This window comes from Python bivittatus, unplaced genomic scaffold (genome assembly GCF_059951505.1).
Source record: "Python bivittatus isolate LINGU-HERP-01145 unplaced genomic scaffold, Pbiv_v1 ctg000840_np1212, whole genome shotgun sequence".
Classification (NCBI taxonomy): Eukaryota; Metazoa; Chordata; class Lepidosauria; order Squamata; family Pythonidae; genus Python; species Python bivittatus.
In genome coordinates, this window is record NW_028277113.1 from 10,446,843 (window position 1) to 10,463,144 (window position 16,302).

Genomic DNA, 16,302 nt, shown 5'->3' on the forward strand with positions numbered 1-16,302 from the left:
GATAGGGCAACAAATGTTCATTCAAAGTAAGCAAGCTGGTGAAAAAAAAAAAGTATTATATGTCCTGAAATGATCATGCTAGCAATGGAAGGTCAACAGTATGCTAAACCTCAGTAACTAATCAATGGTAACAGGCTATTCCATTTGGTCCACAAGAATGGGATTGCTTGAAATCATTATACATAGATTAATACCCACACAGAAAATACTAGTCATGCAAGCCACACTTGATTCCACTGCAAATATGTCAGTGAAGTGAACCTGAACTAGTGAGATTACTATATTTTGAAAAGGAAACACAGCCAAAGAACACAACAGCCACATACCCAGCCTCCATTGTCCTGGATCCAATCGTGCAGGTGCCTGTTCATGTACTCAGTCATCCATTCAGCAATACTGTCCACAAGAGGTGACATCTCCCGACTGACACTTTCCACACACAGCATGCCACCAAATTCAAAGAATGCCACAATCCTTCCCCAATTTACTCCATCTCGGAACAGCTCTTCCACAACGGCCATGAAATGACTTCTGGCAGTGACTGGGGTCAAGTGCAGTTGGCCAGACATCTGGGCAAAGTCCCTCCGATACCTCCGGGAAAACTCATCACCAGCTTGGCACAATGTGGAGTGAACAACCTGGGGTACAGGATGTAGTTCAGTGGCAGCCAAGTTACTAACAGCAGCAGAGCCAGGCAGCTCAGAAGGCAGAGACACCAGCCCAGCAAGGGCAGGAAAGGTCCCAGCAGCAGAAGAAACGTTTTCTCTGTCTCCGCTGGCAACCCAGTCATATCCTTTCTGTGACAGCTTGTAATGGATGTACCTCAGCACTATCTCCTGGTTACTGTAATCTCTTATCCCAGGATGAGCCATCCTCTACAACAGAGTGCTGGGAGGGGGATAAAAAGAAAGCAGAAGACAAAATGTCCCCCTCCCCACCCAAAAATTAAAGCAGCCAATAATAGTAAGTGCCAGTGTTATATAGAATCCAGTTGCTTTACTGTGTGTAGTTCCATTGGTGGAGGTGTGGGGGAGTCCTTAGATCTCAAATGTATTTCTGTCTTCCCAGCGTCTCTTCCTTCGTATATGATAGAGGATGGAGACCAGATTTAAGATGAAGCCAATATTGTACTCCACATGTAATATTTATTATAAAATTAAATTTCAGAATCCTTCCTTCCTTTGGGTTGAAATACATCTAAAAAAAAGAAAGAAAATCAAATACTCTTTTTCAAAATCAGGTGCATTTTTTTCCCTTCTAGATGCTGGTCTAGAATAGGGAAGAAGGTGCTGTATCCCCCCCCTCAAAATGATTTACAGAGTAGAGCAGCTTCCAATGCAAATTCATGTAAAGCACGTTCAACAAAAACTCTTTTTTTTTTTACATAAAGAAAAGTTACATGAAGTAAATTCCCTGTAGAAAATACTTACTTGAATTAGAAATGTTCTCTCCTCTCAAATGTCCTTACAGGGAAAAACAAACAAACAAACTTCACAGGTCCCTTAAAATATTAAATGCAAGGTGGTTTTTTTGATGATTGTAAAAAAGAAAAAGAAAGACGCAAAAGAGGCCTTCAGATCCTGTTGAATTAGTTTGATTTCCAAAAATATTTCTTGGGTTCCTGTTTGGATGACATTTCCAAAGATATGTCAGAGCTCACAGATCCCGGTTCTGAACTTCAGAAAAGAGACCAAGCCAAAACAGAGGTAGAAGGGGGAAAAAACCAATTCTGAAAAGCATCAAAGAAATGCATCTTTCAGTATTAGGCTCTTGAATTAGTACGGTGCTCCAGTGCCATAGATTTCACAACGAACGTAGTTTCATTCAGACACGGATCTTGAACTCAATACCCCGCATCATCATCACCAATCACCATCTTCCTCTGAAATTACACCCCCCCACCCGCTTCGCTGCTTAACTCCAGGGGACAGACAGACAGACCCACATCCATAATTGGGAAGAAGCCAGATAACTACAAGGCAAAAAGCAAAGGGAAGGTGGGACGTGTCTGAAGTATTAATTGATCCTAATTATCCCTCCCTCCCCCCACCCTCCCTCCCCAGCGCCCTTGGTACCCCGGGCAGCCTCGCAAAGCTTCCTAGTCACGAGGCGCCTCCTCCTTCTCCAGCGTCGGCTCCAGATTGGATGTGCTGCCTTCGGCGCGGAGGCTCCAGCTGCCGATGGGGAGGTCTCGGCGGCGGGGGAAGGCATAGTCAATGCGGCCGCACACGGGGGGAGGAGACAGAGGAGGGGAGCTCCTGGCGCTTCGGGCTCGGCAAATGGGGCAGCCTCCTTTTAGCCCCACCTCACTCTCCATTCAAGAAAAGGGGGGGAAAGACGCAGAGGGAGGGCGCAAACTCGCGCCTCGGTCGCCGCTGCCGCCCCGGGCGAAGCTTCCGTGGCTCTTCGTTTGGGCTGCCTTCCCCCGCCTGGAATTGTCCTCCGCGAGGATTTCGGGCTCCGATGCCCTCGCGGGGTGCGGGTGGGTGGTCCACGGTGGTGGGGAGGTTGAGCTGGGGGTAAGGCAGCACGTTCCCCTTGGCTGCTTTTCATTCATTTTTATTGTTTGGAGGGATCGACTTGGAAGCGGTCCTGGATTGTTTCAGGGGGAAAACGCCCTGGGAGCGCGGGGAATGCGGGGGGGGGAGGGGGCAGGAAGAAGCAATAGCATTCAAAAGCGCCTTCCAGAGTTGTCCTGACCGGGCAACCGCTCTGGCGGGTCAAAGACGCTTAGATCCGAAACTGAGGCGGAGAAAGAGGAGGGGACCCACTTGTCCGAGACCACCCAGTGGCTTCCTACGTGAGCGACAACTGCAGCCCGTCTCCAGCTTTGTAAAACTGTTGGACTCTAAACGGGGGGGCGGGGGGATAATACAGCTGAGGAAGTGTGCTGTGTGACGTCCCAGCTGCCAAGAATATGCGCGTTCAGTTTTCTTTAGTCAGGAAGTTCAGGGAGGGCCCCTCTCCATCAAACAGCGACGGTGAGCCTCCGGCGCAAACGTAGCTGCGTCTGGAAAGCCAGTGGGCGCGTCTCTGCCCTTCGTAGTTCGTAAATCGTTCCGCGCAGGCACCTCCCTGCCAGGTAGAACCGACCTCCCGTTCCGCTGGGGTCCCCCTCCACAAGTACCCCAAGAACATCAGATCGGGGGTGCGGAAAGGTCGCCATTCTTCCGAACCCGCGTGCTCGAAAATTAAAAAAAACCTTCGTATGAACAGGGTGCCACCTGGCGTCCAGCTCGAATGCCATCGCCAGCCCTGTCCCTGAATCTCCTTGCTCAGAAGAGAGTTTATTCCCGCCTTTTCCTGAAGTTGCTATTGAAAGACGCTCGTGTGTAAGTGTGTGGCGGGGGTGGGGAAGGCTGCGCAGTCTTCATCTGGCGGAAAGGGCCAGCCAAGCACTCCGGTTCTGTTCTGGCTCTCACCTTAAGAATTTTGTGCTTTAGGATAATATATGCACCTTACAGCCCTGCTCTTAGAGAGCGCTCTCCAGTGCTAAATGCAACAGAGGCCGTTGTTAAACCCCAGTTCTTATGGCTGCTCAATTCTCCTGCCCCCCGCCCCCGCACTTCACAGTGTTGAGGATGCTGCTACACATTATTAGTCAATTATCTGGAAGTTAACACTGTGCAAAACCTCTTATAATTTAGGGTGTCAAACGTTTATCTAAATATTAATAGCTCTCCCAGTTTATAACACTTAGTTGGCCTAATATACAGATAAACTATTCTGCTTTTCTGGCACTTTGATTAGAAAAGAAGAATGGTTTATCTGTATATTAGGCCAACTAAGTGTTACAAACAGGTTTTGGAATTTTCAGGATTCACCATCAAAGGAAAAAAGGGTAATATGAATACCTGCCTGCCCCTGAGATCTGTGGTATCACAGACTTTGCTCAGTCCATAGATGCAAATTGGTCCTTCATGGAGAAAGTATCCTAGAAAATATCTCTGAAGCTATGGCTGGCCAATGAGCCCCTGGGTCGCTGCACTCTGGATCGACAACCCCATAATTCCTACAATTGGTTACAATTCCTCCAGTGTGCAGGATTGATCAATGGTTATTAGAAACATTTAGTTGCAGTTATTGCTGCCCACGGGGGGCACACCAGTTACCGAAAGCAAAGGTTCACATACTTTTGCCACACCCCAATATGCAGTTTTGGATCATTTTCTTCAACGAGTCAATGAACAAGTATGATGTTCTTGACTCATTTGTTTAATTGGGTTTTATCTAGTTTTAGGATTTATGTGGAGAACAGATCACATTTTAGGTCATATTTATGCAGAAATATTGAAAATTCAAAGGGGTTCACAAACTTTTCAGCACCACTATAAACAGTGGAAGGAAGATTAATTGGCAAACTCTTTTGAAACTGAAAAATTCAGATCCGTAGATTGTAAAAGGTAATTTCTTAAACACTGTTGAGAAAATGTAAACAATTAGCCTCTAGGACTAATGGAAATCATCATCATACTCTGCATGTTCTAATTTGGCATAAATAAAAGTGGAAAGGCAATTAAAGCATGCTACAGCTAATGGGAAAATCTTACAGAAACTTTCCATTTCTTGTTTCCTGTCCTCCTTAGAAACATTTACAAGGTTTTAATGGGTTTGAATAAAATAGATACTGAATCATTCGCCCAAACTGGCTGGGCTATTTTTAGTTCTTTATTGTAAGAATGAGTGAACAATAAAATAAATCTTTCATTATACATTTGTTGAATTTTGAAATCATGCCCTCCTTATCCCAACCTTTAGATAAGTTCACAGTTAGAAAATTACTGTCTTATTTTATGTTACCACCTAGTGGCCATTCATATCTTTACACTTTTTACACTTTATTTTCCAATTAGGGAATCACCACAAAAATGGTGCATTCAGAGGTGGCTGCAGGACTGAAAGCTTTCATCCGAATAACAAAAGCAAGTCTGCAGTGTCATGATGCAAGTTCTGCCCCTGTCATCATGTGACATGACACATACACAAAAGGGTAGAGTTTGCCTTGCAATCACACAATGCTGCTTTCTTCATTAGTGCTTGCTGCAGACACCTCTGGTTGAATTGCATCTAAACTAGTCAGTTACATGTCATCCCAAAAGATGAAATGCATAATAAAAAAGAACACTGATTTGCATGAAAGCAGCTTATGCTACTGAATATGCATATATGCAAGTTTAAATTTTTTTAATAAAAGTGAAATTGCTCTCACAGCGCAGAAGAATAGGATCAGGAAGCGTGCTCTACCTGCTGCTATCCATTTGTTAATCTCTAAATGAACAAGTGCTCTTCTGTATGGATTTGAACAGGGCAGTTCTTCAAGTAGCGCAGTGGTTCTCAGCCCTCCGTGTCTTAAATTGCACCAGTTAACAAGAATCTGGGTCCCAATAATAGGGAAACAGAAGGCCTGCCTTTTCAAGTAAGGAACTATGTATGCACACAGGTATTTTGTTATTTATCAGTTATGGTATGTTTTTAGGATGTAGAAAATGCAACAATACAGTTGATAATGCTGCTATAAAATAAGGAGTGAGAACTAACCAGGTGAAGCAACGTCTGCCAATGTAGAATTAATCCTTTTCTAAACTTAAGCCAAAAATTATAACCAAATAATGAAAGATAACTAAGTGACCATATGCCCTTTATTTATTTTTCAAAAACTCACTTTTGTCCTTTATTTTGGTCATTTAACTCTCACCATACAAATGGTACCACTTAATGCACAGTCTTTCATATTCATTTATTCATGTGAAGGATATGGAAATTGAAGTGTCTTTTTAAAATAAATTTACATATACTGTTGATTTTAGATATTTTTATTAGAATATGCATTTTTGCAAAGTTTTTCTTGGTTTTGCTCTTGAATTTTCCTTTGTAAAGCAAAGTTATAAGAATAAACAATTTTTTTGTATCCTTATGAACCTCTTTCAGATTTTCCCCTTTTTCAGGTTTGTCCTTTATTTTTTTCAGAGAAAATATGGTCACCGTAAAGATAACATATTTTGTTTTATATTATTTTAGCTCCTAAACTGAAGCTTGTTATCCCAGGCTTTTTGAAATGTGCTACCAAGATGCTTGGTTACCTTTGCCTTACTCCACTCAACCGTAGACTGCTAGCCTACTTTTTCTACTCTCTTCTGTTTCTCTACTAATTGAAAAACATAGACGTAGAAGATACTTTTAAATAAAGGAATGTCCTTTGTAAATTAGGACACATGTTTGTGCTTAACGCCTAAGATCAGGGTTCCAGTCATTCTGGAACATGAGCCTAGTACAGTAGAACCCAGAGGAAAACTGAAGTCTCCACATTCCTGAAATTTTTCTCCAAGGTCCAATATAATACAAAAGGCTTCCAGTTCAACTTCAGTCTTTATTAATATGTAGCAAGTATGAGAATAATAGAAAATGAAAAAAGTTTAATATTTTTATCCTTTCTCTTAAAATGCCAGATAATTTAAAGCAAGACTCCTTTTTTGTTCACTCATTACAGCTAAATATTTTGCCAATCTAAATATTATAAGAATTAACTACTGAAAAGGGTATATGTGATTATCTTGAAGAGGAGTGGCCTTTAACATATTTTTCTTCATTACTGGTGTATAACATTAACTTTTTATTGTTCTCTTGGGCAATGTGGTACGTATTACAACTATCATTAAATCCAAAGCAAGTAGTGATATTTGATGCAAACCTGAAGGCAGAATAAATGTGTAAACATGTGGATTTTTATCTATAATTTTGTTTGAAACATTGAACACATCTGGTTAATATTCTTATTGGTGATACTTTTCAAAGAGCTTGGTTGGAATTCATCTTTCCATAGCATGTCTCCCTATTGCTTTATATATTATGTATTCCAGTTCAGATAAATTATATTTTATTTTATTTTCTTATGTGTTTTATGTACTTCATGTATTTTTATGTATTAGGTTATTTGAATATTGCTTATGAATAATACATTTAATGTCCTAGTTCTGATCAATATAGGGTCTGACAAGATATCCTGATACCTATTGTACTAATATTATATGCAAGATCATTTTTTTAAGTCTACAGATCAATTCTCTTTCCTATTTTTTACTTTTGAAATATATTTCCTGCACAAAATCATACTTATTCTCAAATACAACCTAAAGATATCTAATGGGTATGTGTGAAATCATTAATTCCCAGATCTAAAAATTTTAGCTGTGCCACTGTGAATTAATTTTTAGATTTTCCCAGAGGCAAAGGAAATATCTTCAGAGAAATGCAGCTGCTTTCATTTCTGCCAGATGCTTTTTGCCAGATGACAATTCAGTGGAATTGTCCTAATTCCACTGAAATAAGACAATGTCAGTTAACATAGCTGAGTTTTCCTATTCTCCATTGATTCATTTCTTTGTCTGTACTTGTTATAAATCCTTAGGGTAGTCAGAAAAGGAGAAATGACTAAAAGCTCTCTCTTCTATATCTGAAGTTTAATCCACTTAGGCAAACAGAGGCTGATGGTTCAGAAGGCATGCTGATCTAATCAACCTTCACTCTGAAGAACAGATTTTCTGTTATCTGCTGCATGTGCCTAGATAAGATGTTGTGTTCATTCTGTCATTCAGCTTTATCTTCTGTTACTGCCTAGCTTTACTGAACCCCTCTTCAAGTCACCATATGTTACCTCTTCCGCACATAGAAAGGCTCTATAGCAGTGTTTCTCAACCTTGGCAACTTTAAGATGAATGGACTTCAACTCCCAGAAGTCCACTCATCTTAAAGTTGCCAAGGTTGAGAAACACTGCTCTATAGCAACAGAAGTAATTTGCTATTGTACATATGTCTCTCTTGCAGTACTCTTGGCATTCTTTATGTCCAAAATAATTTCGAAAAGTTGATTATTTTTACAAACCAAAATGTTATTAACCAAAATATTATTGCCTTCTCAAGCAGAAGAGAATGAATAGGGAAAAAAGAGAAAAAGAGCAAACAAAACAGAGCAAAACTGTTTTGGAAAGAAGGTTAAATTTATCTTCATCTCAGCAGGCTTTTTGAACATTGCAGCAAACCACTCTATACCATTCAGTCATTTAAGATTTGATCCTATCTTTTAGGGTATAGCACCCATCTTGCCCATTTTTGTGTTAACTGCAAATCTGGTAAGGATTCTCATAATTTCAGCACTCAAGACATGAATAAAATATTGAAGATAAGCCTAAGAACATTGCAGCAAACCACTCTATACCTTCCTCTAGTTTGATTTTGAAAGCGTGCTGTAACAGATGTAACTTTTTTGGAAAAATTTGCAGTAAATACACTACTTAAGTTTCAATTATATATAAGTTATCAAAGATTTAAAAATAGCATTTGAGTAATGTACAAAAATGGAAGAACTTGAACAATCTGAACATCTTTCCAGTCACAGCAGTTTGAATGGCTAGTTGCTGAATCCTAGAACCAAAATTGTGTTGATTGATTGATTGATCATATTTGTATAGCCACGGATCTCACAAGAGAGTGACTCCGGGTGGCATACAACACTCGATTAAAAAGAACCAATAAATACATATAAAACAATCATTAAAAAATATAAAAAACATAGAAAACAGGAGAGGATGATGTTAACCATAGTAAGGGAGCCCGGCTTCTGTGCTTTTGCTTTATCTTTCCTTTTTGTTTTTAACAAGTCGGTTAGTGGCAGGGCCACCTGAGCAAAGTTAGGGATGAATTGGTGGTAAAAATTTGCAAATCCCAGGAAACTTTGTAACTGCCTGTGCATTTTTGGCACCTCCCATCCAATTACATCCCGCACTTTAACTGGGTCCATTTCAATCCCGTTAGGGGAAATGTGATACCCCAGATAGTCAATTTGACTTTTATGGAATTCACATTTAGAGAGCTTTGCATACAATTTGGCATTCAGCAGTTTCTGTAACACTTTCCTTACCAAATCTACACACTCTTCTATCGTTTCGGTATAAATCAGAATATCATCCAAACACACCAAAACCCCCCTGTACAGAAATTCATGTAGCACTTCATTTAACGATTGCATAAATACCCTCGGTGCCCCCGATAAGCCGAATGGCATGACCCAATATTGGAAACAACCCAGAGGGCAACTGAACGTGGTTTTCCATTCATCCCCCTCTCTAATCCGCACCCGGAAGTAGGCATCCCTCAAGTCCAGCTTTGAAAAAACCTTTCCCTCTGACAAGTGAGCTAACAAGTCTTTCATTAAAGGGAGAGGATATTTATTCTCCTTGCAAATGCCATTTAACCCCCTATAGTCTCTACACAGTCTCAATGATCCATCCTTCTTTTCTCTAAACAAGACGGGCATCGCCATTGGTGACTTCGCGGGTTGTATAAAACCCCTTTCCAGATTTTTATCAGTGAATTCTCTCAACGCCCCTAGTTCCTTAGGAGTCATAGAATACATCTTAGGCTTAGGGAATTTTGTCCCAGTTTCAGTCTAATGGCACAGTCCATTGCTCTGTGGGGGGGGGGGGTAGCTGTTCTGACTCCATCTTGCTAAACACAGCTTCCAAATCCCTATATTGCTCCAGAATCAGACCGCTGTAATCAGACGTGCCCTTCTTGGGCACCCCTACACTTGAAGCCGCTAATGCCACTGTCGGAGCCCCAACCTCAGTCTCTTTTTGAACAGTATAACTCCCATCTTGGAAAGTCATGCTACCCAATTCCCAGTCCACTTTTGGGTTCCATTGTCTCAACCAAGATAATTCCAGTATTAAAGGGTAGCGCACATTCAGGGCCACCAGACACTTCAGAGTCTCTCGGTGAGTCTCTATTCTCATTTCAAATTCTTTGGTATAGAATTCTACTGGACCCCCTCCTGGTGGTGACGTGTCCAATTGAGTAAACAGAACAGGGGCCTTTAGTCTCCGCACCCTCAGTCCAAGTCCATTCACAATGACTGGATTAATTAAGCAATGGGTGCACCCAGAGTCTATTAATGTGGTTAAATGTGCTTTGCAGGTGGTTCTTAGGGCACTCAACTTTACCCCCACCGTCATAGGACTCACCCCGTCCTCTTCCTCCTCCGACTCTGGTTTCGTCTCTTCACGCCGCATATCGGCTGGAGTTTCCATCCTTGGAAGACTCACTTTCAATCATCAATGAACTTTGGAATTTGCCTTCCGCCCCTGATGCCATGGTCCCTTTCTTTTCTGGCTTAGCAAATTTGGCAGGTTGTTTGCTTTTGGTAGCTGACCGTGGAGTTTGGGTTTTAGGACAACTCGCAGCAAAATGCCCCTCTTCTCTGCATTTGAAGCACGTGTGACCTCCTGGCCGTTGATTGGGACCACTCCCCTTCGGTTTCCCACTTAACTTCTTGGTTAATTGCCGTGATGAGATTGTGGGTATCTGCATGCTGGCACTGGGTCTTCTCATGGCCATCCAATCGGCTTCCACCACCACCGAATGGGTGAACCATTCCTCCACCGTCTTTGGATTACCCCTGGCCAGCACTAACTCCCACAGCCTAGGTTTCACCCCCTTCTGGAAACAACGCACCTTAAATTGTTTGGGCCAATCTCGAAGTTTTCCCGTGAGGCGCCTGAACTCCAACACGTAATCCAATACTGAGCAATTGCCCTGCTTTAGGTCTTCGATGGTGGACCTTGCTTTTAGAACTGCACAGGGATCCTTGAAATATCTGTGTAGACCCCGCATAAACTTGTTAAATTTGGCCAGCTGTGGGGCTCTGGCTTCATGCACTTCCACCAGCCGTTCTGCTGCTTGACCTTCCAGAGCATATGACACATAAGCCACTCTCTGCGCATCATTCGGGAACAAATGACCGCAACTCTGCATGCAGATTCTCATGTGCGTTAGAGAGCTCACCAGTTCACTCGGGTCCCTGCCGTATTTCATCTTGAGGCCCCAACACTGGAGTGGATCTCCCTGCTGTGGCACTTGATGAACCAGAGGACCCGCTGCTTCGTGATTACTGGATGCTATTCCTCCGCGTCCCTTGTCGCTATTCCCCGATTCCAAATGGGAATCTCCGGATAGCTGGTCCCTGTCTCAGCCGCTCAATACTCTTCAGTGTTCACAGGCATCCTTTTAATGTTCTAATTAAACTAAGCTGTACCTATATGGGGAAGTAGAGCCTCTTCAGAGACATTTTTCAGAATGTGCTCCTTTTAATTATTTCTCATTTGCAGCAACTGATGATATTCAAAGACTAGCCATACACCCACTAGGTTAGGTTGATTTCTTCACTGACTGGGACATTCTGTTCATGAAGGATATGTTGATATGTAGCTGAATCCATTCTTCCTTCTACCAGCACAATATTTCCTGTTCCACTGGCTGCCACACAACAGTAAACCATGTTTACCTGTTGGCAATGTACTCTCTTCCTCACATGCTTACCCTTTTTTCTCCAAAGGTATCTTGTGTTGTTGGGACTGAATAGTTCATTTTTTGTTTCATTAGTCCAAAGCACTTCATTCCAAAACTAGCCCACCTGACTGCCTGCCTGCCTTCGTCCTTTCTGCCTTCTTCCCTCCCTCCTTCCTTCCTCACAGCAACTTTTTCAGCATGGTTTTTTACTGTATTTTAATATTTATTTTTGTATCACTGTAAATCATCCAGAGTCGCTCTTGAGTGAGATGGGCAGTGACTAAATTTGAAATATAAATAAACTTTTGGCAATGTAGAGGTTAAAAAAATGTACAGTACAATAAAATATATAAAAGAAGATAAAATCCAGGGAACCAACTTATTTATTTATTTATTTAGCAGCTTTACATAACTGCCCATCTTAACTAGGCAATTCTGGCAGCTTGCAAAACACAGAAATAAAAACACCATGATAAAGCTGTAAGGCAACACCAAATTAAAAATAATGAGATTCCTACCCATCTAACAGGATAAAAGCAAAACACACGTACCAGGCTCCACTAACATTGTGGCCCCAGCATCTGAGAAAAAGTTTGGTCTTCAAAGCCTTGCAGAAGACTAACAAGGTTGGGACCATCTGGATCTCAGGGGAGAGGCTGTTCCATAGGCACTGTGACACAGAACGCATGCACAAAGTAACAATATTTCACAGAAGGGATTTGAAGCATGTCTGCTCTGTTAGATCTGGTGGGATGGGCAGAAGCCCCTGGAGACAAGCCTGCAAGTAAGCTGCTCCTTTGCTTTGCAGGGCTTTATCTCACCTAAGGACTGAGGACAAAGCCAGGTCTTCAAGCCCTATTTTAAAGATAGCAGAATCAAGGGGCACAATGACATTTGCAATGAGGTTGGAGAAAAGGTATCCATATGACAACTCTTCCATGCAGATAATTGCTGTGTAAGCAAGCTGTATTATGGACCTCTGGAAAACTACTGCAGCATTAGCTAAACTTTTCAATTAACTTTTTAGTTTGCAGTGATGTGTGTATTCTGTTTTGTACATTTTACTAGTTTTCAATTAGTTCCAGCAGAGATTTTCTTTGAGCTAGCTAATGTCCCAGAGTCAGTAAAGAAATTGAAAGAAGTTATGTATTTCAGCAAGACAACACTCTGAAACATACCTCAAGATAAACCATGAAATATTTACAGGAAAGTTAAACGTTGGAATGGCCTTCAGAGTACCCAAACTTGAATATTATTGAAAATCTGTGGGGAAATCTCAAACATGCAGTGCATGCTTGGAGCCCTGAACTAGAATTCTGCAAGGAAGGGTGAGAAAAAATTCAAAAGCAAAAATAGGAAGACTCTTAGCTGGCTACTGGAAACATTTAGAAGCTATTATTTCTGCAAAAGGAGGTATTATGCAATAGTGTCCGAAGAGGTGTCCAAACATTTGCATACTGCCATATCCAGTTTTCTAATTCTCAACCTGTAAGCATATGCACATAAATAGTAAGTATGTATTCAAATTTGCAGAAAGAGGTGTTTAACATTGTGCCATGTGGAGGTCATGTCAGCTTCTGTTCACTTTGGGATTCCATGTAATGTATAATTTGATCAGAGATGCCTACATTTTTGCATGCAAGCTTAGTCTGTAACTTTTGTATAAGCTAAGACATGAACCAGAAACATGTTGCCCTTATTCTGGCCAATCTGTAAAAAAAAGGCCTGTTCTTTGCTTTGAATGAACAGTAGTAGTAATAACTATTCTGTGTCTGTGTAACCTTTTGGGGGAAAAAACTTTGTTGGGAAACTTTGTTTGTAACTTCATAAAATGAAAAATAGTCAGCCAAGAGTTTGGCATAGGTAATGATTGAATATGAGAGTCTACTCAAAAACAAAAGGTAGCAGCAACAGCTTTTGTTCCCTCTTTGTACAGCTTTTTTTTTTTTTCTACTGTAAACTTATTTGTACCTTAGATTTATCTGGCTTTCTTCTAAGAACTCAAGAGTGTGCATAACATTCCTTCCTCCAATTATCATCACAATAATTATCCTCTGGAGTAGGATGGGCTGAAAAACAATGACTAGAGCAAGGTTACTGAGTGAGCTTTATTATACCACATTGGCTTTATTCCAAACCAAGTTGTGAAGATTCTGGTGTCTTCTGTGTATTACAGAGAGAACAGAGCCTAGGGCTGGGCTGCAAATTTATTCAAAAAGCATGAGAAAGTTGAGGAAAGCCAAGTACTCATGTATATATCAATTTTCTATCTATTATTCCTTCTCAGGTTAGCAGGCCCTTGATATGCTACTGGTTAATCAGAAAGCACATCATCTGGACTAAACACCAACTTGTTTTTCTTCAGTTGTAAAACTGCCGTATAGCTATCAAGTATTCTTTTAGGATTTGAAAGCTTCCTTATATATTCAAGCCTTGACAATTGTAATCACAGATTAAATATTATCTGGATCCAGCTTTACATCACTGAAAAAGAAGTAGACCTAGAACAGCAATTTTACAAATCTGCCTTGGTTCAGTCACCCAAACGATCAGAAATGTTAGTCCTGCTCTCTGTCAAACATTTTATATCAAATGTACAACCAGAAACACAGTTGGGAGTTCCAAGGCCATTTATCAGCATAAAATTAAAGTCACGCAAAAATGGTATTACATTAGCGGATGAAAAATTCATCAGTTATGTACTCCAAATGTGTATCCATTCCTCCCCATTTTCCACTGAAACCAGTGCTACTCCTCACAGTCTTTCCAAACTGGAGGGAAGGGCCGGTAGTGATACATGGAAAATGTCCAAGGCTTAATCCATGGCCAGGCCAGGCAGGGGTCAGAAAGACACAATTGTTCCAGTTGTAGACAATAGTGACCTAGATGAATCAGGATTCTATATAAAGTAGTTTTGGAGCTCACTTCTATTCCATGAATAACAGATTCAAGATGCAGGAAACCAGTTTTTGACTGAAATATTTAAAAACAAAACAAGCAAAAAAACTTGGTAACATACTCTAAGAGCCAGTCAACAGCAGAACTAATTGTCCAGAGGTGGGTTTACTTAGGCTAGGTATGTCCCAACAGACACATACCAGACAGGCATCTTCTGTGAGTACTTAATTTGTATTCCTGCAGTCAGTAGAGGGTTGGACTCAGTGACCTCAATGACTTCTTTCCAACTCTTTAACCCTTCTCAGGGCAAAGATTACCTTCCAGGTGTACTCATATCTCCTTTCTTCTTGACTGCTGCCTTGATAAGCTTTGTGTGTATGTAATATTTTGATTTTTTTTTTTTTTGGTCTTCCTTTTTTCCACTCAACTAATTTGGCTACATCAGAGGGATTTTAAATTCTGCTCAAGAGGTTGGACATTCATTTAACATGGTTCAAATAAGATTCACACTTATCTGGAATTGAGTCCCACTGAATTCACTGGGACTAATTTCTGAGCAGAGATGTATAGAATGCTTAAACTCCCCTAATACAAATGATTTTTCACCAAGAAATAAATCAAGCACACTTTCTGCATCCCTTTCAGAATCCTAATCTGGGATATTCAACCTACATTTTGCGCACACTCAGAAACTCATTCAAATGGGATTTGTACACTCAGGATTACAGGTGCAACAAACAATAGAATGATTCCTCTCCTACTGCAATCTTTATATGTTGTGCTCAGAAGTCAGTCATCCCTTCCCACAGAAACTTCATTATTGCATAAATCATTATGCATTATTGCATAAATTGCTTTAAACTGTATATTCCAATCAGACTTTCTCATGCCTCCTATTCCCTCTCTCTTGCACACTAACTTGTAAAAATATGTTGGAAACCATTTTTTAATTCCTCTATGATTTGTACAGTCATTTCTCTCCCCATCCAGTAGGTATCAGTGGTGAATAGCGTTTCATGGAGGATATAGCTTGATTTAGCTGAAACTATAGCAGTAAATTCTTCTTAAGGGCAAGCTGTCTTCACAGACATCCTCTGATCATGGGCAACATAACATAGACCAGGTTGTGACATATTTTGTTACCTGTCATATCTCTTAAAGATCTTGAAGGAATGTGCCAAAGTCAGAGAGGGGCTGCAATATATTTTATTAATACCAAGAGAAATTGACCCCTTTCTGCTTTGCTTTATATTGATTCTACTCTGGCTCCTGGCCTCCTAATCTTGCTTGCCATTCTTCAAATACATATGCTTCTCTCTGTTCTAAAATCTGATCCGCTCTTTTCTCTGAATGCGTGTCACTTAAAACTCATGTTAGGTTCAGGGAATGGATTATGGCAGAACACTGAATCAACTAGTAGTCTACTTCAGTGCTCTCTTACAATGTATTGATCCCTCTGCCAAAAAAATATACATTATCCAAAAAAGTGCCTGCCAGGACAAAGGTTATTCTATCTAGGCTGCAAAATCAGCACAGCTGAATTTTCTTCATCACCTTAGGGCTATCTAACAGTTTTCTGGATTTCTGCTGTCCAAATGTGTTAACCCTAGCCAAAGTGTGGCTAGGTTTTTAAACCGCCAAAACTCAGCATCAAATTTGGTCTACTTGTGCTACACATGTGACCTCCCATCTCCTAAATAAACACTTTTATTTTTATGAGCAATGAAATGTTTAGTTAAAGAAGGGCAGAATATATAAAAATCCCGAAGGCATCTTATATATGAGATCCCTGGTGTGATTTTATAATTCAACCACCCTTCAAATCTTAGCATTAACTGTAGAAAAAGAATTAAGAGAAGGCAGTGCATCTAAGCCATGAGGATGATGAGTTGTATCTGCCAATTTTTCACTACTATAAGCAAACTAAAAGCTGGTGCAGGACTGTGTCATTTTCTTTTCTCTGCAAAATAGGGGAGGAGGAGGAAGATACCTTAACTGGGATCACAGCTTGGAGAAAGGAGCAATTCCATCATATAAACTATTTCCTACCAAAATTCAACTCCC

At 40.7% G+C, this 16,302-nt stretch overlaps 1 protein-coding gene across 3 annotated transcripts in view; it reads right to left on the minus strand.

Moving 5' to 3' along the window:
* Positions 1 to 2,175, minus strand: part of BCL2 (BCL2 apoptosis regulator) — a 124,342-nt gene extending 122,167 nt beyond the window's left edge. For 2 of the 3 annotated variants that reach the window (XM_025165700.2, XM_025165701.2), the window contains exons 1-2: positions 1,431 to 2,020; positions 327 to 1,197 (exon numbers count right to left, since the gene is read on the minus strand). In XM_025165700.2, the coding sequence (XP_025021468.1) occupies positions 327 to 872 (546 nt within the window). In that variant the 5' untranslated portion in view covers positions 873 to 1,197; positions 1,431 to 2,020. Of the gene's footprint in view, positions 1 to 326; positions 1,198 to 1,430; positions 2,021 to 2,075 lie in introns of those variants that run through there. The other variant, XM_088130659.1, reaches the window with a different exon arrangement.
* Between the last annotated feature and the right edge of the window lie 14,127 nt (positions 2,176 to 16,302).